Consider the following 26,726-nt stretch of genomic DNA (forward strand, 5'->3'; position numbering starts at 1 on the left):
AACATGCTCATCACATTACTGCCAGGGCTCTTGGGAGAAAATATCATTGTTTTCCAGGAGGTGCGAGAATGGCCTTCGTAAAAGGTTGATCTGTAGCATTTCTCCAACGCGAGCTAATTGGCTGTTCAAGGTGCTTTCCCTTCTTTTTTTTCCCCATCATTTTTTTCTCTTCGCCTTTTCTCTGGTGAGCGATTCTTTCCCTCTTTCCCTCCTCAGTCGGCCGGTGAAGTGTGAGGCGTGTAGACAGACGGATGACATCACAGCGAGATGACAACCCTTGTCTCCAAGGTTCTCTCTGGCCTGATGGCAGATGGTGGTGACAGATTGGACAGGGCAGGACCAGGACAGCGTTGGACAGTGCTCTCTCCAGCCGGGCCTCATACTTCAACACTGTGAAGAGACTGAGCTGAGCCCAGAGAGAAATTGTTCTCATTCAAAATACATTGAAAATTCATTGAAACGCATGCAGCTCTTTTTCCTATGGGCATACACAATAACAGAATGGCTTTAAAAAAAAGTTTAAAAAAAGTGATTATTAAATAATATATGCCATTTAGCAGACGCTTTTACCCAAAGCGACTTACAGTCATGTGTGCATACATTTTATATATGGGTGGTCCCAGGAATCGAACCCACTACCCTGGCGTTACAAGTGCCATGCTCTACCAACTGAGTTAAAAAGGACCACTAATAAATAGTGCTTCATAGGTAGACCCCTCACAGGTAGATTATTCTTTGCCTGGTCCCAGATTGTGTGTGCAGGCAGTGGTTTGTCAACAACAACACAGCATCAACGTTGGTGGCTTTGTATGGCAGCTTCTATTCTATTGAATTCCATCGTCTGCCTTCCAATATCCTCCGGCCCAATCTCTGCTCATTACTCACAGCTATCTGAAAGGTCATACCAGGTATTTTTTATGGATATTCAATAGCAGAAATCTCTCATCCACAAACAGACTGCTTGAACATCCACTGAAAAATCTGACTCCTAAAGGCAAAATGTCACACCTGTCAGCAGAGATAAAAATGTAAAAGTCACAATTATTCTTCAAAACAGCAAGAAATAGAAAATAAAATGCATCTACACAGCACATAAAAAAACAACCTATATGAGTCTCATTGTGGCGTAATTAAAATCGTTGTCCTTTGTGGGTATTGGAGCAAAATTAGCTGTCATTCCAGCACTCGGCAAGCTCTGCCCTTCACAGCACTGTACGGGTTTTGATTTACAGCCGTTCTGAACTTGAGCACCACACGAGACAAGAAGTTTCCCCCATCCCTCTGGCTAATTGGGCAACTTCTTGTCACGTGCGGTGCTCAAGTTCAGAACGGCTGTCAATCAAAACCTGTAAAGTGCTGTGAAGTGCAGAGCCTGAGCTCTGACGTCATTAAATCATCGTACTGTACAGCCAATGCGAATCCAGTTTAGCCGCTTATCAGTACCCAAATCTGCCATTTTCAACCCGTATACGATAGTAGTATGTTATAATATAGTATTAGTGTAGTAGTACAGTACTGACATATCTTGACAACAAAAATATATATTGTAACATCCTTTAAAAGCATAAAGCTACTTGGTTATTGCCAGAACAAGCCTTCTGGATATGTGTAGTATAAAACATCAGTGTCTTTCTGCTTCACCGTAGGGTCTTTTCTCAACAGTTTAACATATAAACAATATTTCACGACCCTGTAAAAACATATTTTTCCAGTATAAACATGTGAAAGGGGCTGCTAAAATAGCCAATGTATTTTCATGTCATATCCATCAAAAACCAAAGGTGTGTCAAAATGATCCCCAAGATGTGGTATGGAAAACCTTTAGTACTGAGACACTTGTTAGACACTTGTTAGAATATGTTAGAATGTTTAAATAAAACAGCTTGGCCAACTTGAAGAAGTTTCAGTAGATTAGGAACTGATTCCTATAAAGCTATGTGGTATAATGTAGCCGCCCATTGTAAAGTCATACAACACAATTATATTACTTCTTATTGACATTCAACCTGTGAATGAACATTTATAAAAGGAACGTATAAATGAAAGCATGCTCAAAACAAAACAAAAACAAAAAAATGCAATTGTAAAACATGCTACAAACAAAATCCATATCTACACAACAAACGATTATGAAAAATACTAATAAATATAATCACATCAGCAACAGCTAAATCTTTCAGAAAAGTGTATATTTCTATTCGCAGTATGGAATAACTTGAATACAGATTGTTACAACTTCAGCAGTGTCGTAAAGGGCCTGAAAAAACATCAACTAGATAGTTTAATTATATTTGTGCTCCACAAATAGCCTAATACACTTCCACTGATGAAGGGCATAACACATCTTTGTCCCACAATTGACCAAGGACTCTACTTGATCAAAAACGCCAAGTCTTTTTTCTCACATTTAGCCCAATTGGTATCAATGGACCTAACGTGTGCCAGGAAAACATTCCCCACACAATTACACCACCACCACCAGCCTGTACCGTTGACACCATGGAGGATGGGTCCATCAGGATGACGCAACAGGAACCGGGATTCGTCGGACTTTTTCCACTTCTCATTTGTCCGGTATTGGTGATCGTGTGCCCACTGGAGCCGCTTCTTCTGGCTTTCAGCTGATAGGAGTGGAACCCGGTGTGGTCGTCTGCTGCAATAGCCCATCTGTGACAAGGACAGATGAGTTGTGCGTTCCGAGATGCCCTTCCGCTCCCCACTGATGTACGGCTCCGTTATTTGTCTGTTTGTGGCCCGCCTATTAACTTGCACGATTCTTGCCATTCACCTTCGACCTCTCATTAATGAGCTGTTTTCACCCACAGGACTGCCGCTGACTGGATGTTTTTGGTTTGTCGCACCATTCTCGGTAAAGGCAGTTTCTGAAGAGCTCAGTGACTTTCAACGTGGCACCGTCATAGAATGCCACCTTTCCAACAAGTCAGTTCGTCACATTTCTGCCCTGCTAGAGCTGCCCCGGTCAACTGTAAGTGCTGTTATTGTGAAGTGGAATCGTCTAGGAGCAACAACGGCACAGCCACGTAGTTGTAGGACACACAAGCTCACAGAACAGGACTGCAGAGTGCTGAAGCGCGTAGCGTGTAAAAATCATCTGTCCTCGCTTGCAACACTCCCTACCGAATTCAAAACTGCCTCTGGAAGCAACGTCAGCACAATAACTGTTTGTCGGGAGCTTAATAAAATGGGTTTCCATGGCCAAGCAGCCGCACACAAGCCTAAGATCACCATGCGCAATGCCAAGCGTCGGCTGAAGTGGTGTAAAGCTCGCCGCCATTGGACTCTGGAGCAGTGGAAACGCGTTCTCTGGAGTAATGAATCAAGCTTCACCATCTGGCAGTCTGACGGACAAATCTGGGTTTGGTGGATGTCAGGAGAACGCTACCTGCCCCAATGCATAGTGCCAACTGTAAAGTTAGGTGGAGGAGGAATAATGGTCTGGGGCTGTTTTTCATGGTTCAGGCTAGGCCCCTTAGTTTCAGTGAAGGGAAATCTTAATGCTACAGCATACAATGACATTCTAGACGATTCTGTGCTTTCAACTTTGTGGCAACAGTTTGGAGAAGGCCCTTTCCTGTTTAAGCATGACAAAGCAATCGTGTACAAAGCGAGGTGCTAAACGAAATGGTTTGTCCAGATCGGTATGGAAGAACTTGACTGGCCTGCACAGAGCCCTGACCTCAACCCCATCGAACACCTTTGGGAGGAATTGGAACGTCGACTTCGAACCAATGTCCGACCTCACTAATGCTGTTGTGGCTGAATGGAAGCAAGTCCCAGCAGCAATGTTCCAATGTTCCAGCAATGTTCCGAGAAGAGTGGAGGTTGTTATAGCAGTAAAGGGGGGACCAACTCCATATTAATGCCCATGATTTTGGAATGAGACGTTCGACAAGCAGGTGTACACATAGCTTTGGTCATGTAGTGTACATTAACTAGGCACTACATCATTTTGGTTCTGAAGTTGAAAGATTTGAGAAGTTTGATTAAGTGATAGTTAATTATATTGTTAACAAATGACAAGAAAATCATATTGAAAGTAAAGTGAATATTGCATTTTGAAAAGCAGATAGAAAGTGATTTGGTGCAGTGAACAAGTGACTGTGGATTTGTTTGTTGTACTCAGTCAATTGAATATATCCGTATAGTTTCTAAACATTAGCCTTTTAATGACCTGATTACATTTTTGTGCTTAGAGTTGAGAAAATATTCCGTATACTTGTAAAAATAAAAAATAAACATATTTTTGCTAGTAAATGAAACATTGTGGAAATAGGAAGAAACAAAATCTAATCAACACACCCACCCCACAATTCCACCACAGACTCTGAGGCACCATGGCCTGACACCTACGCTATTGTCTTTCTGCTGTTACAACCATCAAGTCTGACCATTTGATCAAAGAGCAGGACACAAAGAGCAGGACAATGGATATTGTCTTGATATATTGCCTTGATTGTCTAAACTAATCAAAGACTAACAAAACACGCACGTTCACGTGCACGCACACACACACACACGCACACGCACACATCACGCACACGCGCACACACACACACGCACACACACGTGCGCACACACACACACCCAAACACGCACACATACACACACACAAACACGCACACATACACACACATACATTAGTGAAAGAGAGACAGACACACACACACACACCAACCCTTGCAGATCAAAGCAATCAGATCATGGCGACCCCACAGTTATAATATTTTATATCCTAATTTTATCACCTTTTGCCACGACCAGTCATAAATCACGAGGTGTGATTTACCTTCTGACAGATTAAACCCTACATCAGCTACGGCTTGTGATATCATCCTATGAGCTGTTCTGTTTTCCCCTACTAGTTTGATCCCTCCATCCTTCCCTCCCTTCATCCCTCTCTCCACCCCTCCATCCCTCTCTCCACCCCTCCATCCCTCTCTCCACCCCTCCATCCCTACTCTGAAGCCCTTGTGCTTGGGGTCAGCCTGAAGTTTCTCTAGGCTGCCAGTGGCAAAGAATGACACAACAAATCAAATCAAATGTTATTGGTCACATACACATGTTAAGCAGATGTTATTGCGGGTGTAGCGAAATGCTTGTGTTTCTAGCTCCGACTGCAGTATATCTAACAAGTAATATCTAACAATTTCACAACATATACCCAATACACACCAATCTAAGTAAAGCAATGGAATTAAGTATATATAAATAAATATATGGACGAGCAATTTCAGAGCGGCATGGACTAAGATACAGTAGAATAGTATAGAATACAGTATATACATATGAGATGAGTAATGCAAAATATGTAAACATTATTAAAGTGACTAGTGTTCCATTTATTAAAGTGGCCAGTGATTTCTAATCTATGTAAATAGGCAGCAGCCTCTAATGTGCTAGTGAAGGGTATTTAACTGTCTGATGGCCTTGAGATAGAAGCTGTTTTTTAGTATCTCGGTCCCAGCTTTGATGCACCTGTACTGACCTCGCCTTCTGGATGATAGCGGGGTGAACTGGCAGTGGCTCAGGTGGTTGTTGTCCTTGATTATCTTTTTGGCCTTCCTTTGACATCGGGTGCTGTAGGTGTCCTGGAGGGCTGGTAGTTTGCCCCCGGTGATGCGTTGGGCAGACCGCACCACCCTCTGGAGAGCCCTGCGGTTGTGGGTGGTGCAGTTGCCGTACCGGGCGGTAATACAGCCCGACAGGATGCTCTCAATTGTGCATCTGTAAAAGTTTGTGAGGGTTTTAGGTGCCAAGCCAAATTTCTTCAGCCTCCTGAGGTTGAAGAGGCGCTGTTGCGCCTTCTTCACCACACTGTCTGTGTGGGATGACCATTTCAGTTTGTCAGTGATGTGTATGCCGAGGAACTTGAAGCTTTCCACCTTCTCCACTGCGGTCCCGTCGATGTGGATAGGGGGGTGCTCCCTCTGCTGTTTCCTGAAGTCCACGATCATCTCCTTTGTTTTGTTGACGTTGAGTGAGAGGTTATTTTCCTGGCACCTCACTCCCAGAGCCCTCACCTCCTCACTGTAGGTTGTCTTGTCATTGTTGGTAATCAAGCCTACTACTGCTGTGTCGTCTGCAAACTTGATGATTTGGAGGCGTGCTTGGCCACGCAGTCATGTGGTGTTGTTTCCTACCTTCACCACCTGGGGGCGACCCGTCAGGAAGTCCAGGACCCAGTTACACAGGGCGGGGTTCAGACCCCGAGCTTGATGATGAGCTTGGAGGGTACTATGGTGTTGAATGCTGAGCTTTAGTCAACGTATCCCCTCCTCGAATGTGAAGCCTCGTTTCGCAATGCTATAACTTCCTCTGTCTTGCACATCTCCTTGCCGAGTGTGATGATTGTGTGATGGAATGTTTGGTTGTTTACTTTTTCTATTGTAGTCCTGTTATAATGACATATACAACCCATCCACTGACATCATCTGACTCATTTGACTATGTCATGCAGTGTAGAGAGGAGGTCAGGATGACTGGAATAGGGCGTGGCTACTCATGCATGCTTTTGTCTCGATCCATCGCTTTGGCAGCAGCACTGTTACACAAAAGCCCATGTAAAAGCCCATATAAAAGCCCATACCTGGGAGGTGTCTGTGTGTGGCTGGGGGTAGTGTGCGTGTGCCTGTGCATGCCAGTGGATATGTGTGTGTGTCCTCTCCTCATGCGGTAGTGGCAGCCTTCATGATGACTCACATCGCCCATGAAAAGGGCAGTAAGAGGAAGAAGAAATCAGAGGAGCAGGAAATGTCGAGGGAAAGAGAGAGAGAGAGAGAGAGGGAGGGAGGGAGAGAGAGAGAGAGAGAGAGAGAGGGGGGGGGGGAGAGGGAGGGAGAGAGAGAGAGAGAGAGAGAGAGAGAGAGAGAGAGAGAGAGAGAGAGAGAGAGAGAGAGAGAGAGAGAGAGAGAGAGAGAGAGAGAGAGAGAGAGAGAGAGAGAGAGAGAGAGAGAGAGAGAGAGAGAGAGAGAGAGAGAGAGAGAGAGAGAGAGAGAGAGAGAGAGAGAGAGAGAGAGAGAGAGAGAGAGAGAGAGAGACTTTATTGGGTCTGGGAACCCACTACACAATAAACACTCAAACTAAAAAAAACATGGCTACACATCAATTAAAAACACAACACCAAATCTTCCTCCACAGTAACTAAACACAACAGCCTCTGAATGCCCCATATACTCATAAACAGCCCAATGTTGTTAACCATTTTGTAATAAGCAAACTCAACCCTCAGTCTCGCTGCCAACATCCCCTCCAGCATTCCCACCACATCCACAGACAGGGTGTTCCTGAATACTGTTATTTAGTGTCTTCCAAATTGCTAATTTAGCCCCTGACACAAAGTTAAGCAAGATAACTACACCCCTTCAACTAAACATGTACTTAAGCCCAAATATAAACTGTTGGGAAGAGAAAACCTCTCCCAGAGCTGAGAACCAACCAGTGTTCTGGTCAATCATCCCGACCAACCTGGGACATTGTAAGAACAGATGTGCCAGAGTTTCAGACAGCATAGAATGGACACCCCTCCCCAACAGTAGGATCCAGGTGTACCGGATGCATATTGGTGGCTATGGCTCCTTGTCCTCTTTTCATTAGGCAGTTTGTATAAAGACCGCCAACAGCCTTTTGGGGAGTTACCTGGACCAAACACTCCCGTCCACCTCGTCGATTTTACCCCTTCCAGGGAAGAAGCACGGGACACTTTTACACAGATTTGATGAAAACTCTCCAAGCCTGCATAACAGACTCATAGAATGAAGTCAGGCCAGACAAATCACCCCCCTCTAGCTTTAAGAGGAAAAGTTGCTTGTCTAAGCCCAAACAGCCCGCTCTCCTCATCAATGTGTAAGCTGTATCGACCCAGCTAGAACCGTCACTGTACAACAGTCTCTGGGCTGCTTGAAGCCGGAAAGCCATGATCCTGGAAGAAATGTCCACCAGGCCTTGCCCACCCTGTTGCAGTGGCAGTTATAGAGCTGCAGCTTTAATCCAATGTTGTCCAGACCAGAAGAAATTGACAAGGGTCCTCTGAAGCTCTTGTATCAGACCCCCAGGTGGCTGTAAAATCATTAGTCTGTGCCACAGGGTAGAGGCAGCTAGGTTTTTGGCTACCAGCACCCTCCCCCTATAAGACAGCTGGAGTAGCACTCATTTCCACCTAGACAATCTGGCACACACCTTCTCCACTACACCCTCCCAGTACTTTTTTGAAAGACATCGGAGCCTAGAAAACCCCCCAAAGTCTTCATCCCATCTCTGCCCCACTGAATCCCCCCTGGTAACCATGGAGCGGACCCTGTCTGAAGCTGACCTGCCCACAGCGATTCATTATTTTCCCAATTGACTCTAGCTGAGGAGGCCCCCTCATACACCTTTAAAACATTTGAGAGAACCTTAAAATCCTCACCCCCTGTAATAAAAGCTGTCACGTCATCTGCATACGCAGACAGTGCTATCGTGGGACCCTTCATAACCCCTGGCACAGAGAATTCAGTAAGCCTCGATCTTAAAAAACTAAGCATTGGTTAAATTGCCAGACAATATAACTGTCCTGAAATTGGGCATCCCTGCCTGATACCCCTTTGGACAGGGATGGGGCAGCTCAAACCACCCCCCACCTTCACCATACATGAGGCCCCAGCATACAGTAAACTCATCCAAGACAAAAAAACATCCCCAAACCCAAAGGCTTTCATTGTTTTGAACAAGTACTGGTGGTCTACACGGTCAAAAGCCTTCTCCTGATCCAAAGAAAGCAAACCCACATTCACATCAGACAGTTTACAAATGTCTAAAACATCTCTTATTAGAAACAAGTTATCAACAATAGAGCGGTCAGGTACACAGTAAGACTGATCCTTGTGGACCAACAGCCTCAGATATTCTTTCAACCTGTTTGAGAGACACCTAGATATAATTGTATATTCTGCACACAGCAATGCAACAGGTCGGCAGTTTTTTAAAAGAGCCAAATCCCCCTTTTTTGGCAACAATGAAAGCACAGTATGTTGACAGGATACAGGAAGAGAACCCTCATGAAAAGATTTACACACCACTTCATAAAAATCCCCCCAAATAGACCCCCAAAAGTTCTTATAGAATTCTGATGGTAAACCATCGATGCCAGGGGCTCGGCCTGATGAGAGCTGTATAACTGCAGTGGACAGCTCCTGCACTGGACAGCTCCTGCAGCTCTCTGCTCAGGGCCCAATTTGAGGAAGTCCATGTAACAACTGTTCAGTACACAGAGCATCACAATCCTCCACCTTATAGAGGGCAGAGTAGATATCCATGACATGTTGGCGCATCTCACCGTCATCCGTGGTCAGCTTCCCATCAGGGAGACGAAGGCAGACCATCTGTTTGCGTTGCAATGTCGACTGCCCTAGGTTTTTTTTTAAAGCACTAGGAGCATCCATATCCTTGAGGGTAGCAAAGCGAGACCTAATCAAGGCACCCTTCACTCTTTCATGTAAAAACGACCTCATTTCATGTCTCTTGTCCTGTAAGTTCATGACTAGTTCGGGGTCATTCTGAGTGAGCAACTTCAATTCAATAGATTTTATGTCCTGTTCAAGGGCACTTATAGTCTCTTTAACTTCAATTCGAGACAGAGCAGTATACTGTTGACAAAACACACGTATTTGGGCCTTCCCACCATTGTCTCAAGGACACAAAATTCAATTGAATAACCCTCAATTTTTCCCAAAACAACAAAAGGTTTTCACAAAATATGGCATCATGTAATAACTTAAAATTAAAATACCAATAAGGTGATGACCTTCGTAGACAGGACAAGTGACTATCAACAGTAACAATATGGTGATCAGAAAAACCCACAGGAGTGATGTCACACCTTCCAACCCTACTACAGTAGTGCTCAGATACACACAACCTGTCTAACCTTGCTGCACTGACACGACCTAACTTTTGCATTTCTTACTCTCCACACATTAGAAAGCTCAAACTTAGTTAATAGACCAGACAGACAAGTAGCTGACCGCAGGTGAGGTTCTTCAGCAGTGCGATCAACAGTAAAATCCACTGTATAGTTACAGTCCCCACCTAAAACCATACAACCCTCTTGGTCACACTGTCTTAAGATTTCCTTTATTTGATCAAATACAGCAATACGCTCTGTACCCTCATTAGGAGCATAAACATAAACAAATACAAATAAATAAAACATAACATCCGCCTTGACCAATAAAACCCGACCCTTGACAATCTCCGTTGTAGATACCACGGTCACCCCTAAGCCTGAGGAAAACAAAATTGCCACCCCAGCACTGAAATTAGTACCATGACTGAGTATATGCTGCCCCTCCCACCACATACCCCAGTCAACCTCATTAGCCTCATCACTGTGTGTCTCCTGTAGAAAAACTACATTAAGCCTTTTCTGTTTTGTTACTTCTAATTCCCAAGCCCTCATATTCCTGTCCCTTCCCCATTAATATTGAGAGAACCTACCATTCGAACCTCCATATAGAAAAGAGAAAGGAAAAACAGAAGAAACCACAGAGAAACCAGAAAGAGAAAAAGCACCCTATGAGGCATGATCATCATCGTTTTAATTTTCTCTTAATCTTACCATGTTTCCCACTACTTTTTGCTTCCGTAACAAATTTCCTGAAGCGGAAATGCTTCTTCACACTCAACTGGTCTAACCCCAACATCTTCTGTAACACCACAGCTGACCTCACAAACTTATCAGCATAAATAAATCTGCCAATTTAACAGATTTCCCAAAAGTCTGGTCCAGGAACCCATTTACCTCATCTATATTGTCAATTGAGTTGTCGCCAGCTGCTATCATATCAACAGGGATATCAGAAATGTCCATATCCTTATCCTGATCCTCCTCAACTAAGGCCACAGACCCCTGACTCTCCTCTGCCACATCCCTCTCAACACACCCCACTTGCACCCCATCACTCGTACCGGGCATCTATTCCACTGCCTGGGAGACTAGCCCCACCTGAACCCCATCCTGTACCCCATTACTCGTAATGGACATCTCTTCCACTACCTGGGAGACTAGCTCCACCTGAACCCCCTCCTGTACCCCATCACTCGTACTGGGCATCTCCTCACCAGTCTGGGGAAATGGCTCCCCAGATCCGTCCTTACCTCCTTCAACAATATTTTTATGCTGCACATCAGACGCTATGTTCCCCTCTGTTACAAGCTCCAACTCAGTACCCTCAACACAAACTACTTGTTCCTCAGCAACAGGTGCTTGTCCCACCTCTCCCTACGTCAGTGGGCCCGGGCGTTACGAGGAGCACCTGCATCCCTCCCTCCGCCTTCTCCCTTTTCCGGCAAGCATGTCGCTTATGGCCAACATCCCCACACTCAAAATACCGTTGACTACCCGTACTAGCATAAGCCATATACAGTCTGTTGTCATACTTGACTTTAAACGATAATGCCAAAGTCTGCTCCGGTGAGTCCAAAAACATTAACACCTGTCGCCGAAACGACATAACCTGTTTCAGAGCCGGGTGTTTGCAACCCAACGGGACAATTTAAATTGAACTTGCAAACTTCCCAAACCGCAATAACTCGCACTCCAATAACTCATTGGGAATAAACGGTGGTATATTCGAAATCGTTACCCTTGTTGACGGAGAAAAAAGTGGCGTAACTTGAATAAACGTACCTTTAAAAAGTACGCCATGCTCAACCATCCGATTGACAAGACGCTCTTCTTTAAGAAAAACCACCACCGCTTTATTCATCCGCGATACATAAGCAACATTTTCATAGCCTACCTTCTTTCCAACACTCCCAGCATGTAGAGAGAGAGAGAGAGAGAGAGAGAGAGAGAGAGAGAGAGAGAGAGAGAGAGAAGAGAGAAACATAGAGAAAGAGAGAGAGAGAGAGAGAGAGAAACAGAGAGAGAAACCCCATGCCCGCAAAGAGGGCCTCAACATGAATGTCACACATGCGCCCAGGCAGTGAGCAGGCAAACAGGCCCAACCCCCACTCTTACACTAGCCCAAGCCAATGGCATGTACCAGATGCTCAGCAGGCTCTGCTCACAATTACTGGCCTGAGGCCAAACCACACGACCAACAACATTAGACACTTTATAGAACACAAAGCCTTCACTATTTCATCCTGGAATATCCAAGGCCTGAGGTCATCTGCCTTTGGCCTCTAGAGCAGGAACCTGTACTTCACCAAAGAAAAATACAGACATTGTCATCCTACAAGAAACATGGTATAGATACGGACCCACTGGTTGCCCTCTAGGTTACAGTGAGCTGGTAGTCCCATCCTCCAAACTACCAGGTGTGAAACAGGGAAGGGACTCAGGGGGTATGCTAATTTGGCATAGAGCAGACCTTACTCACTCTATTAAATTAATCAAAACAGGAACATTTTACATTTGGCTAGAAATTCAAAAGCAAATGATTTCAACAGAGAAAAATGTATTCCTGTGTGCTACCTATATCCCCCCACTAGAATCCCCATTCATTAATGAAGATAGCTTCTCCATCCTGGAGGGGGAAATCAATCATTTCCAGACCCAGGGGCATGTACTAGTCTGTGGCGACCTAAATGCCAGAACTGGACAAGAACCTGACACCCTCAGCACACAGGGGGACATTCCCACCCCCATATGCCCCCCTAGGCACAACTACGACAACATAACAAACAAAAACAGGTCACAACTCCTGTAGCTCTGTCGCACGCTGGGTCTGTACATAGTCAATGGTAGGCTTCGAGGGGACTCCTATGGTAGGTACACCTATAGCTCATCTCTTGGCAGTAGTACTGTAGACTATCACTGACCTCAACCCAGAGTCTCTCAGAGCGTTCACAGTCAGCCCACTGACAAAATCACAGTCTACTTGAACAGAGCAATACTCAATCATAAGGCATCAAAGCCAAAGGATCTGAATAATATGAAGAAATGCTATAGATGGAAGCAAAGTAGTGTCGAAACCTACCAAAAAACAATTAGGCAAGAACTAATTCAATCCATTTTAGACAACTTCCTGGACAAAATATAGTGAAGGTGTAAACTTGGCAGTAGAAAACCTAAACAGTATATTTGACCTCTCAGCTTCCCTATCAAATCTAAAAATCTCTAACAGAAAACCTAAGAAAAGTAATAACAATGACAAATGGATTGATGAAGAATGCAAAAACCTAAGAAAGAAATTGAGAAACCTATCCGACCAAAAACATAGAGACCCAGAAAACCTGAGCCTACGCCTTCACTATGGTGAATCACTAAAACAATACAGAAATACACTACGGAAAAAGAATGTCAGAAATCAGGTCAATGTAATTGAAGAATCCATAAACTCTAACCACTTCTGGGAAAATTGGAAAACAAACAACAACACGAAGAGCTATCTATCCAAAACGGAGATGTATGGGTAAACTACTTCTCCAATATTTTTACATTTACATTTTAGTCATTTAGCAGACGCTCTTATCCAGAGCGACTTACAGTTAGTGATTTTTTTTTATTTTTTTATTTTTTTATACTGGCCCCCCGTGGGAATCGAACCCACAACCCTGGCGTTGCAAACGCCATGCTCTATCAACTGAGCTACATCCCTGCCGGCCATTCCCTCCCCTACCCTGGACGACGCTGGGCCAATTGTGCGCTGCCCATGAGTCTCCCGGTCGCGACAGAGCCTGGATTCTAACCAGGATCTCTAGTAGCACAGTTAGCACTGTGATGCAGTGCCTTAGACCACTGCACCACTCAGGAGATCATTTTTTGGCCCTATAACAAAGAACAAACAGCAAAAAAATATACATGATCAAATGCAAATCTTAGAATCAACTATTAAAGACTACCAGAACCCACTGGATTCTCCAATTACATTGAATGAACTACAGGACAAAATACAAACCCTCCAACCCAAAAAGGCCTGTGGTGTTAATAGTATCCTCAATGAAATGATAAAATAGACATATTTGACCCCAATAACTACCGTAGAGATATGCATCAACAGCAACCTTGGGAAAATCATCTGTATTATCATTAACAGCAGACTAGTTCATTTCCTCAGTGAAAACAATGTACTGAGCAAATGTCAAATTGGCTTTTTACCAAATTATCGTACGACAGACTACGTATTCACCCTGCACACCCTAATTGACAAAAAAATGAACCAAAACAAAGGCAAAGTCTTCTCATGCTTTGTTGATTTCATAAAAGCTTTTGACTCCATTTGGCATTAGGGTCTGCTATACAAATTGATGGAAAGTGGGGTTGGGGGAAAAACATACAACATTATAAAATCCATGTACACAAACAACAATTGTGCGGTTAAAATTGGCAAAAAACACACTCATTTCTTTCCACAGGGCCATGGGGTGAGACAGGGATGCAGTTTAAGCCCCACCCTCTTCAACATATATATCAACAAATTGGCAAGGGCACTAGAACAATCTGCAGCACCTGGCCTCACCCTACTAGAATCTGAAGTCAATTGTCTACTGTTTGCTGATGATCTGGTGCTTTTGTCACCAACCAAGGAGGGCCTACAGCAGCACCTAGATCTTATGCACAGATTTTGTCAGACCTGGGCCCTGACAGTAAATCTCAGTAAGACAAAAATAATGGTGTTCCAAAAAAGGTCCAGTTGCCAGGACCACAAATACAAATTCCATCTAGACACCGTTGCCCTAGAGCACACAAAAAACTATACATACCTCGGCCTAAACATCAGCGCCACAGGTAACTTCCACAAAGCTGTGAACGATTAGAGAGACAAAGCAAGAAGGGCCTTCTATGCCATCAAAAGGAACATAGAATTCGACATACCAATTAGGATCTGGCTAAAAATACTTGAATCAGTTATAGAACCCATTGCCCTTTATGGTTCTGGGGTCCGTTCACCAACCAAGAATTCACAAAATGGGATAAACACCAAATTGATACTGCATGCAGAATTCTGCAAAGATATCCTCCGTGTACAATGGAAAATACCAAATAATGCATGCAGAGCAGAATTAGGCCGATACCCACTAATTATCAAAATCCAGATAAGATCAGTTAAATTCTATAACCACTTAAAAGGAAGTGATTCCCAAACCTTCCATAACAAAGCCATCACCTACAGAGAGATGAAATGGAGAAGAGTCCCCTAAGCAAGCTGGTTCTGGGGCTCTGTTCACAAACACAAACAGACCCCACAGAGCCCCGGGACAACAACACAATTAGACCGAACCAAATCATGAAAAAAATAAAAGATAATTACTTGACACATTGGAAAGAATTTACAAAAAAACAGAGCAAACTAGAATGCTATTTGGCCCTAAACAGAGAGTACACAGTGGCAGAATACCTGACCACTGTGACTGACCCAAACTTAAGGAAAGCTTTGACTATGTACAGACTCAGTGAACATAGCCTTGCTATTGAGAAAGGTAGGCAGACCTGGCTCTCAAGAGAAGACAGGCTATGTGCACACTGCCCACACAATGAGGGGGAAACTCATTTTCCCCCTCTAATATGACCATATTAGAGACAGATATTTCCCTCAGATTACACAGATCCACAAAGAATTCGAAAACAAACCCAATTTTGATAAACTCCCTTATCTACTGGGTGAAATACCACAGTGTGCCATTACAGCAGCAATATTTGTGACCTGTTGCCACAAGAAAAGGGCAACCAGTGAAGAACAAACACCATTGTAAATACAACCTATGTTTTTGTTTATTTATTTTCCATTTTGTACTTTAACTATTTGCACATCGTTACAACACTGTATATAGACATAATATGATATTTGAAATGTCTTTATTCTTTTGGAACTTTTGTGAGTGTAATGTTTATGTTTACTGTTAATGTTTTATTGTTTATTTAACTTTTGTTTATTATCTATTTAATTTGCCTTGGCAATGTAAACATATGTTTCCCATGCCAATAAAGCCCTTAAATTGAAATTGAAATGGAATTGAAATGGAATTGAAAGGGAGAGTATTAGCTACTAGAGTGTGTGTGTGTGTGTGTGAGAGAGAGAGAGAGAGAGAGAGAGAGAGAGAGAGAGAGAGAGAGAGAGAGAGAGAGAGAGAGAGAGAGAGAGAGAGAGAGAGAGAGAGAGAGAGAGAGAGAGAGAGAGAGAGAGAGAGAGAGAGAGAGAGAGAGAGAGAGAGAGAGAGAGAGAGAGAGAGAGAGAGAGAGAGAGAGAGAGAGAGAGAGAGAGAGAGAGAGAGAGAGAGAGAGAGAGAGAGAGAGTCAAATCCCCTGTAAAATCCCATTTGTTACCCGCCAGTGGAGAGACGACTGGAGATGGGCCCTCTTTGATGGGATTTTCTCTCCTGCTCCTCTTTGGTTATCCCCCCCAAGTGTGTTAGTTAAATTTAACTGGGACCACAGCAGCTGTTGCTGAAGTCCATGAGGCGAGGCGAGGCAGCTTTGGAGAGCCCGTCGCTGCCACTCTCTGTGCAGCCGACAAAAGATTTGGGCTGTAATCTGTAGGGATTATCTGAGGAAAAGTGAGGAAAATCAAATCTAGAATGATCATAAATAGGGATTTCTCGAACCCACCGCAGTTAGGCTTTGAATGATATGGAGCAGTGTCTGGGGCTTCCCCCCGATTCTGGTCCACCATAAAGTATGTATCAGTCTATTTTTGCAGGTGTTGAGGTACAGTACTTCAGTCCTGTTTGATGTTACCTACACGTGAAATATAAATGAAAACCTTCAGTCTCACAATATCCATACGGTATAAAATAACAGGAATAAAAATATGCAAACTGCACAGTGTAATGAGTTTCACAGCAAGGCATGAAGTGCTACCTGCAGGGGTTACTGGAAGAAAAGGGATTAGACGTTAGCAGCCATATGTATGACATAGTAAAATTCCTCAAGCCAAGAAGTGGTGCTAGCACCTTGATTAATACAGATAATTGCCAGGTTCTCCCGGACAAGAAATACACCCACCACAAGGCACTGCTCACTGTATCCTTCAGGATGAATCAACAGCAAGTAATTACGAGAGCCATGTTTGTAGTTTGTTGTTGTTTTGTAGAGACTACAACAACCGGCATTGGTGAGAATAACTCGTATTATCTCCTTTTTCACCATGGAAACAGGGTTTTTGCCACTAAACTCCAGAGAGAGGAAGCCGCATAGGAGTACAGTAGACAGCCAGACATAATTCACTACAAGGTACCTGTCAATCCAAATAGACAGCAATAACAGGAGAAGGAGAGATTGAACCCACCTGCCACCACACAACTCTCTTTCCCAGACATTTAAAACTTCTCACTTGGGTGATAGCTGAAGAAGTTATTACACCAAGAAGAGCATTCAACATGATGCAAATAAGACGTAATGCTAGCAATGAAACTGCTCTATTCTGGGCTGAACTGTGACTCCTAGACAAAGGAAGATGGCGTGTAGATAAGGGGCCTTGTGCTAGCTTCAAGAGCCCCACGATAGGCTAGGACTGTGAGTAAGAAGCCCTGAGAACATAATAAAGTAAGCATTGATTGGCCTCCTCCACCACTCCCCCTCCTCTGAACACTCACTGAACTGCCTGCAGCAGAGATGGGCAGGCAGGCAATTTACTTCACAGTGTGGGATCAGGGTTGCTCTGTTCTGTTCTGCTGTTATCCAACCCAAAACACTGCAGAAGTTCAAAGCATGTTGTTTTTTGTGTGTGCGTTTATGTAAATTACAGTCCTTGTCAGCATGTAGAGAATTCAGTCTTTTTGTATGCTAGTCATGGGTTAACATTAGAAAAACCATGTTGCAGCGATCACAGTGACAAAATTACATTTATTTTTACATTTAGTCAAAATATGCCATTGAAAAGGGAATCTGAGTGAAAAGTGCAATGGATGCTGTGGTCCTAATTAAACGGTATGCTCCATGTACTCAGACGGCTCTGCAGGAGGATATAGGGGTTTCCGAGTTCAGAGTCAGTGGGTTTTGAGTCCAGTCAGTCCAAGCCCACTCATCCCCCTTCCTCCCTCCCCTCAGATATCCGCGGCCTACAGGGTTTCCTGGACCAGACGTCTCGGCAGGGGCTGGACGTGTCTCTACAGAGAGTGGACAGGAACATCAGTAAGGTCTTCTCGAACCTCTTCAACACCATGAGGACAGAGGAGCTCAACCGCTACAGAGACACACTGAGACGGGCCATCCTACTTCTTAGCCCCCGAGGAGCACAGATCTTCATCCAACAGGTACTTGGCAGCATTTAGGCCTAGATATAGCCGCACACACATGCTCGTGGGTCCACACACACACACACACACACACACACACACGCAGGTATGTCTGAGCACACATACACAAATGTAGTTTTACCTGCTCTGTGAAAAACAAAACAGAAACCAGAAACACCAACACACACATAGCCATACACCAACTTGCCCACACACACAGTACTTATAAGATAAATGGTGTTGAGCTCCATGAGACATTGTCAATCAATTAAAGCATAAAACCCAAAAGAGCAAGCATATTGCAGATGCAGAAGCACAGTAGCTAGGAACACCCCCTGTGCCGGGTGGAGGTTATAGGTGAACATGGCCATTTAGGCCAGATCGTTCTTCAAGACGATTGTGATCATATTTGTATTCCCCCACTGGACCAGGTCACCGTACTGCATGGGGGCATTGCCTATCATTAGATATTACACATTACTCGTTATAGCTCAGTCTGTCAGGTATCCCGGAGATGTGTCCTGGGACTCAGGCTCACCACCGCAGAGCAGAGCAGATGGCCTGTCCACAACTAACAGACAGAGCGGAGACGGAACACCGCTCTCATGCATATGGATGTGTCAGTTCTCCAAGCCTCAGCCAAGGCAGGTTGTATTTTTAGAAGTCTTAATTTTAGCAGCCAATCAGAAGGGAAGGAGTAACCGTGGCACCTCTCTCTGACTCGGCTGCTGCATCAAACTGGGTGCTGGTGGCAGCTAGTTGCTTTAATGCCTCATCGTACTCCGACTCCCGACACTACTCTGCCTCTACCGGGAAATGTTTGTGAATATTTTAATTAGCTGTACTGCTCCACGCTCCATGATCATTCAGCAAAAGAACACTTTCTGTCTGTCTCTCTGGACGGAGTCTGGTGTTCTTAGAGATGTTCTGTTTAGCCTCCAGACAGACAGACAGACAGCTAGACTATCTGTCTGTCTGTCTTTTGGTTGGAGTGTTCTTTTGGTTGCATGGTGACAAGTGTGTTTCCCTTCAACTTGTTTGGCGTGTTAAGGCCTCTTGCTCCTCACCGATCCCCAAGTTGTCTAGGCCTTGCTGTAGTTAGCAGCTCTGTTAGCCAGGTGTGTTATTTGGAGTTCTTCTTCTTCCTTCTCCTGTGGCTTTTTGGCGAAGTATAGCCTGGGTGCTGGTGGGTGAGATGCAGTCGTTTGGCCGTTTTGAGAAATAAAATGACGCAGACACCTGACTTGTTGTGACAGCTGAGCACTCTCCCTTGATGAGCCATGAGACAAAACTCAAGGTCTTTCATAAAGAGACCTTCCAGCTGTTTTTTCCGTAATCCCACTCCGCCGCTGTTGGGCAGTCGGACGTTTAGCTTGAGGACAAGAAACACCCTGAAGGCCTGATCCTGATCCTGCAGTAGTTCCGTCTGAGAATGTGTGGTTGAGGATCGAAAGAGAGTATAAACACACATTTATAACACAGTAACACACACACACACACATGCACACACACACACACACACACTTAACTCTCCCTCTCTCTACACACACACACTGAACTCTCTCTCTCGCCACACACACACGCACGCACGCACACACACACACACACACACACACACACACACACACACACACACACACACACACACACACACACACACACACACACACACACACACACACACACACACACACACACACTATGATGAGATTTCTTGTGTTGTTTCCTGTTTGGACCCCAGGAAGAGTAGCCGCCTCGGCATCAGCTGATTGGGGATCCTAATAAATACTAAAATACCACAGCTCATTTCTCTCTCTGTCTCTTCACGGGTCCCTGGTTCAGTGTGGCATGGATATCTCCAGATAATTGATGCCTTTATGTAATTTATATGATGTGTCGTGTTACGCTTGTGCAAGGAAAATCGTTTACTTTTTATTTCATTTTGATTGAGGACGGCACACGGAACATTGTGTTTGATTTAGAGGTTGTATGCCACAAATAATAATGAAAATGATCAAGCATTTTGTCACCCAGTAAGCAAGCACAAAGAATGGCTTGGTGTTCAGTGCTACTGAGAGGAAATCTATGCATAGACATGGCGGGGTGGTGAGCCACTGTGTACATGAATAGCCAGGCTTTGATGATTGATTTCCATGTCTGGGTTCTTTTGTTCGCTCGCGTGACTACGGCAAATGAGCACTCACCGACAGGCTAGGGTAAGATGACATGGCTCACACACCATGTTTATTAGTAAAAGCACAAGGTGAAAAGGCCCTTTAAGAAAATGTATCTGTTAAGAGTCCTATTGAGATGTGACAAGAAAGTGTTTTCAAGTGTAAACGCTCATCTCACATCCACTTGTGATTCAATAAACTATAATTCCAGAATACAAACCTTGATAGCTGCTGTGAAATATAATGATGCTTCACTCTGATGATCCCCTACCGAAGCTGTCCATAGCCTCCAGGACACAGGGGATGAATGCACTTATGAGAGCAGTGTCTCACACAGCCTACCTCGCTGAGTCTCTGATTAAATCTAGAGTGGCTGAGAGGAGAATTGTCTCCTAAATCTGTCTGTCTGATCTCTCTTCTCTTTCTTCCCTTTGGAGAGAGAGAGAGAGCGAGAGATGCTGGAGAGAGAGAGAGAGAGATGCTGGAGAGAGAGAGATGCTGGAGAGAGATGCTGGAGAGAGATGCTGGAGAGAGAGAGAGAGAGAGAGAGAGAGAGAGAGAGAGAGAGAGAGAGAGAGAGAGAGAGAGAGAGAGAGCGAGAGAGAGAGAGAGAGAGAGAGAGAGAGAGAGAGAGAGAGAGAGAGAGAGAGAGAGAGAGAGAGAGAGAGAGAGAGAGAGAGAGAGAGAGAGAGAGATGCTGGAGCGAGAGCGAGAGAGAGATGCTGGAGAGAGAGAGAGAGAGAGAGAGAGAGAGAGAGAGATGCTGGAGAGAGAGAGAGAGGCTGGTGCAGAGGTATTTCACACGGGCTGTATCACTGTCATCCGGAACCTTTTCACAATGAGCCTCACTGTCACCCTCCCTGCTTCCTTCCCCTACCCTGATACCAACATACAGCCTTTAATGTGGTGCGCTGTAGCGCCGTCGAATCCCACCGTCATTCTCTGACGGTAGAAAACAGGTTGGCTTCGATTACCGTCGCGTTGGTTGGATGAGAGAAATACTTTGTGCCGCTCTTTTAGCTTCTGTCCCTGTTGTGAGCGGTAAACGCGGCGATTAAACGCAGAGCGTCTGTTAGAGGCTCAGCGAGCACCCACACACTACCCCCCAACAGGCTGATCTGCTCCTTCACACACACACACACACTCACACACACACACACACACACACCAAAGCCACTTCAGTAACACACACTCAGGCTTCCAGTTCTAACCCTCAGTGGATAGTCTTCAACAGCAGTGTTGTACAGCAGAGAAGCCCATCGCTGCTCAGAGAAGATATAGCGGTGTGTATTTTTGTCAGGAAGAACTTGTGGTTTCAGCAGAGGAGAATGATTAATGCAGTAATTAACCAAACGCCTGCAATCTTCTCCTTTCAATCACCAGCTTCACTACTGTGTAAGGCTCATCGGCTATTAGCATTCACTTCCCAATTTTCACCTTGCATTGTTCCCTTGTTATTTCCTTCTTTCCCACTCCAGAGGAGAGGAGGAACACTTTGAACTTATTTACTTACTTTAACAATGATGAAAAGGACTAGGTGACTTTAATCATTTGGCACTGCAATATGAATGATTTCTCTCTGCCAGCTGCTGGACGTGGTAGCTAGTGGATGCTGTTTTGGAATCTCTGATGTGGGAGTGTGTTCTCTGTTCAGACATGGTGGAATCCCAAATAGAACTACAGACGTGAATAATAGATGGCCATCGGATAATGTTCTGGGATGTTACGAGCTTGGTGTGTTTTCCTGTACGGAGCCATATAGAACTTCTTGCATTACAAGCATCAATCTTGCATTGCATCACTTTTCCTCAAGTCAAAGCAACGGTACATGACAATCCGCATCTGTGCGTAGGTCTTCAATAGAAACATCCAAGATTGTTTGAGAGGCGTTATATCCTTAGAGCTGGCAAGAATATGGCTTACACAATTTACTGGCTGCAGAGAAACTCATTCACCAGGAACTGTCTCTCAGTAGAGCTCTTACATAGCTGCTGTTTTAGGGCACAAGTTGATTATGGATGGATGGATGGATGGATGGAAGGAAGGAAAGATTGATGGAAAGATTAATGGAAAGTTTGATGGGAAGATTGATGGGAGATTGATGGGAGATTGATGGGAGATTGATGGGAGATTGATGGGAGATGGATGGGAGATGGATGGGAGATCAATGGAAAGATTGATGAAAGATTGATGGAAATATCAATGGAAAGATTGATGGAAAGACTGATGGAAAGATCAATGGAAAGATTGATGGACAGATTAATAGAAGGGTGGATAGCTGTACAGCTGCTCAGCTCACCACAGCGCTGCTGCCTCCGGTCTTACCAAGGCCCCAGATTGTGAAGTGACACCCCTTCTAATCTGTTCCCAACAGCACTGTTCCTTGGTGGGGCTGTGCCAGTCCCCAGCCAGTCAGTCAGGGAGTGCGTCCCTATCCCTGTGTAGTACACTACTTTTGAGCAGAGTCCTATGGGGAAGAGGGTGCCATTTGGGACTCAGTCAGGGTTTTCCATCAATCCTCATCCTGCCAGCCTTTCCCATGTTTTTTCTGCCCGCCGAGGAGAGAGGGAGGCTGGGTCGGGGCTGTCGTGGCTATGGGAGACAGATTGAGTGGCATCGCCCATGAGGCAGCCCAGGAAATGATTGATGACACGTGGTGGACAAGCTTCCACCTCCTGAGGAGGGGTGAGGAGCATGTGGAGAGTGTGTGTAGGTGTGTGTGTGGGTGAGGAAGGGGAGGGTGGAAGGTTATGTGTGTGTGTGTGTGTGTGTGTAGGTGTGTGTGTGTGTGTGTGTGTGTGTGCAGTGAATGACAGGATGGCAGGTTTCTCATTAGCCAACCCACCAGCAGGAGGAGAGAGAACAGGGGTTGGTACGAGAGAGGTGTTAGAAGCATGGGGAGTGACTACAGGAAGGTCAAAGCAGGGGTCTGCAGGGACCCCCACTCCCCTGAGAGCTGTGACACAGACACACACACACACACACACACACAGACAGATGGGCTCACACCCACACACACACCCACACAGACACCTAACACACACACACACCTAACACACATACACACACACACAATAAAACAACTCAAAAACATTTGCCTACTGTTTCTTGAAATTCTGTTTTTTGTTTGTAAGGTTAAATATTTTTGTCAAGGGAGTTCATTAGTTCTGGTTAGACTTCATGTTGGGCTAGCAGCTGTAGTTGGATGATAAAAAAGCATTTTCAGGTCAGTTGCATCACAAATGTGTCTATTGCAACTTTGCATTTGTTTTAATGATACCTAGGCCTACGTGTAATTGACCCAAACTCCCCAATGTGATTAAAGCTCTGAAGTTAGATTTCCAAAATACTGATAGAACTCTATGATTGACATTTCATTTTTGGTTTGTCAAAAGGTTGAGTCATTTGTCAATCTTGAACAACACAGTGACTAAAGCAGCCCCATAACCCTGAACATCTACCACAACAGGCCTCTGAGCACATAGCCTCTTTAAATAAGGGGTAATGTTCTGCTGTCAGACAATAGGCTATCCGGGGGCTGCATTTGGAGAAGAGATCAAATTATTGCATTTCAAGTACCATTAAACATCCACCACACACATGCAATTGGGTGCTCTCTCTGGAATAAAGTGCTTATAGTCGTGCCCAACAAAACATTAGGAACACCTTGCTAATATTGAGTTGCCCTCATACCTAATACCCCTTTTGCCCTCAGAGCAGCCTCAATTCGTCGGGGCATGGACAACAAGGTGTCGAAAGCGTTCCACATGGATGCTGGCCCATGTTGACTCCAATGCTTCCCACAGTTGTGTCAAGTTGGCTGGATGTCCTTTGGGTGGTGGACCATACTTGATGCACACGGGAAACTGTTGAGCGTGAAAAACCCAGCAGCGTTGCATTTCTTGACACAATCAAATCGGTGCGCCTCAAACCCGTTCAAAAGCACTTAAATCTTTGTCTTGCCCATTCACCCTCTGAATGGCACACATACACAATCCATGTCTCAATTGTCTCAAGGCTTAAAAATCCTTCTTTAACCTGTCTCTTCCCCTTCAACTACACTGATTGAAGTGGATTTAATAAGTCACATAAATAAGGGATCATAGCTTTCACCTGGATCCACCTGGTCATGTCATGGAAAGAACAAGTGTTCCTAATGTTTTGTACAATCTATGGATATTGATTTAGGTTTGCACTATCTTTCCAAGAAGTCGTGATGCTAATGGAGATACTTGTTTCGTTGCTGTTGTACAGATGTAGGATCTTAATTTGAGCCAGTTTGCTACAGCAGGAAAATAATCCTGCAGCAACAGGAAATGTGAATTATTAATCTAGTCTGAAATTTCAAAGTGGAAATTATAAACTTTAGAAGCCTTTTTAAACCTAAAATACACTACAAGTTAAACATTTCCTGCATTTCCTCTCCCTCTTTCTATTTTCTCTCTCTCTCTCTCTCTCTCTCTCTCTCTCTCTCTCTCTCTCTCTGTCTCTGTCTCTGTCTCTGTCTCTCTCTCTCTCTCTCTATCCCTCGCTCTCTCTCTCTCGCTCTCTCTCTTGCTCTCTCAATTCAAATCAATTCAATTTATGGGCTTTATTGGCATGGCAAACATTCACTACCAATCAAAAGTTTGGACACACCTACTCATTCAAGGGTTTTTCTTTATTTTTACATTGTAGAATTGTAGTGAAGACATAAAAACTATGAAATAACACATATGGAATCATGTAGTAACCAAAAAGGTGTTAAACAAATCAAAATATATTTTCTATTTGAGATTCTTCAAAATAGCCACCCTTTGCCTTGATGACAGCTTTGCACACTCTTGGCATTATCTCAACCAGCTTCATGAGGTAGTCACCTGGAATGCATTTCAATTAACAGGTGTGCCTTCTTAAAAGTTAATTTGTAGAATTTCTTTCCTTCTTACTGCGTTTGAGCCAATCAGTTGTGTTGTGACAAGGTTTACAGAAGATAGCCCTATTTGGTAAAAGACCAAGTCCATATTATGGCATGAACAGCTCAAATAAGCAAAGAGAAATGACAGTCCATCATTACTTTAAGACATGAAGGTCAGTCAATACTGAAAATGTCATGAACTTTGAAAGTTTCTACAACTGCAGTCGCAAAAACCATCAAGCGCTATGATGAAACTGGCTCTCATGAGGACCGCCACAGGAATGGAAGACCCAGAGTTACCTCTGCTGCAGAGGATAAGTTCATTAGAGTTACCAGCCTCAGATAGGGGACTGTGTGAATCAGGCCTTCATGGTTGAATTGCTGCAAAGAAACCACTACTAAAGGACCCCAATAAGAAGAAGAGACCTGCTTGGGCCAAGAAACACTAGCAATGGACATTAGACAGGTGGAAATTTGTCCTTTGGTCTGGAGTCCAAATTTGAGGTTTTTGGTTCAAACCGCTGTGTCTTTGTGAGACATGGTGTGGGTGAACGGATTATCTGCGCATGTGTAGTTCCCACCGTGAAGCATGGAGGAAGAGGTGTTATGGTGTGGGGGTGCTTTGCTGGTGACACTGTCTGTGATTTATTTAGAATTCACACACACATTCCCTGCCTCATTGTGTGCCAGCAAGGACTTATTTGATGGGAGACAAATCTCGGTCATTAAGACCAGCACGCATGGGACATGAAGCTGAGAGTAACACCCTGCCGTAGAGAACAATGTACTGTTACACAATGGGGATCGAGGGTATTGGATCAATAATTCAAGAGTTAATAGTGACATATTTCCTGTTGACATTTCCCATTACAAATGCATGTTTTTACTAAACCGAGAGAGTAAAGCTATTTGCTGTTACGCTATTCCCTTTAGATATACTGTTAGACTCAGCACTTTCATGTTGTGGAGGTATGAGGGCCTACTGAACTGCAGCTAGCTTGGCATTTCATTTTGTCAGCAAGTTTTGGATTTGAGCTTTAAGCCTGATGGCATCCTCTTCTGTGTTCAAGCCAGCTGCAGCAGTTATCGCGTACGCTGCCATATTGCTTTTTACTAGACAGTTAAGTGAGTTGACAAGCACTCGTAGGGATAGGCACGCAGCAAGGAACATAGAAGATTCAGACAGATGCGCATTTGAATGAATGGAAACAGAGCCGTGTGTGTGTGTGTGTGTGTGTGTGTGTGTGTGTGTGTGTGTGTGTGTGTGTGTTTGAATGGGTGTATGCCTTTGCATGTCCATGCATGGTGTTCGTGATGTAGGGACAATTCTTAAGGTTTAAGATTAAACTTGTCAGGTCAGTGAGTGACATAACAACAATGTATTTTATCCGTGGCAGCACAAAAAATCACATATCTCCCCATGATCCAGTCATATCTGTGCCAAGGCAAATGTCATACAAATCCCCTTACAATCACCA

At 44.3% G+C, this 26,726-nt stretch overlaps 1 protein-coding gene across 2 annotated transcripts in view; it reads left to right on the forward strand.

Annotated features, from left to right (window-relative positions):
- The window catches only part of grid1b (glutamate receptor, ionotropic, delta 1b), a 401,577-nt gene that overhangs the window by 234,292 nt on the left and 140,559 nt on the right, over window positions 1-26,726 (forward strand). For both annotated transcript variants that reach the window (XM_045209114.1, XM_041843476.2), the window contains exon 4: window positions 17,990-18,195. In XM_045209114.1, the coding sequence (XP_045065049.1) occupies window positions 17,990-18,195 (206 nt within the window). The remainder of the gene's footprint in view (window positions 1-17,989; window positions 18,196-26,726) is intronic.

The sequence above is a fragment of the Coregonus clupeaformis genome, chromosome 1 (genome assembly GCF_020615455.1).
Source record: "Coregonus clupeaformis isolate EN_2021a chromosome 1, ASM2061545v1, whole genome shotgun sequence".
In the NCBI taxonomy this organism is placed as follows: domain Eukaryota; kingdom Metazoa; phylum Chordata; class Actinopteri; order Salmoniformes; family Salmonidae; genus Coregonus; species Coregonus clupeaformis.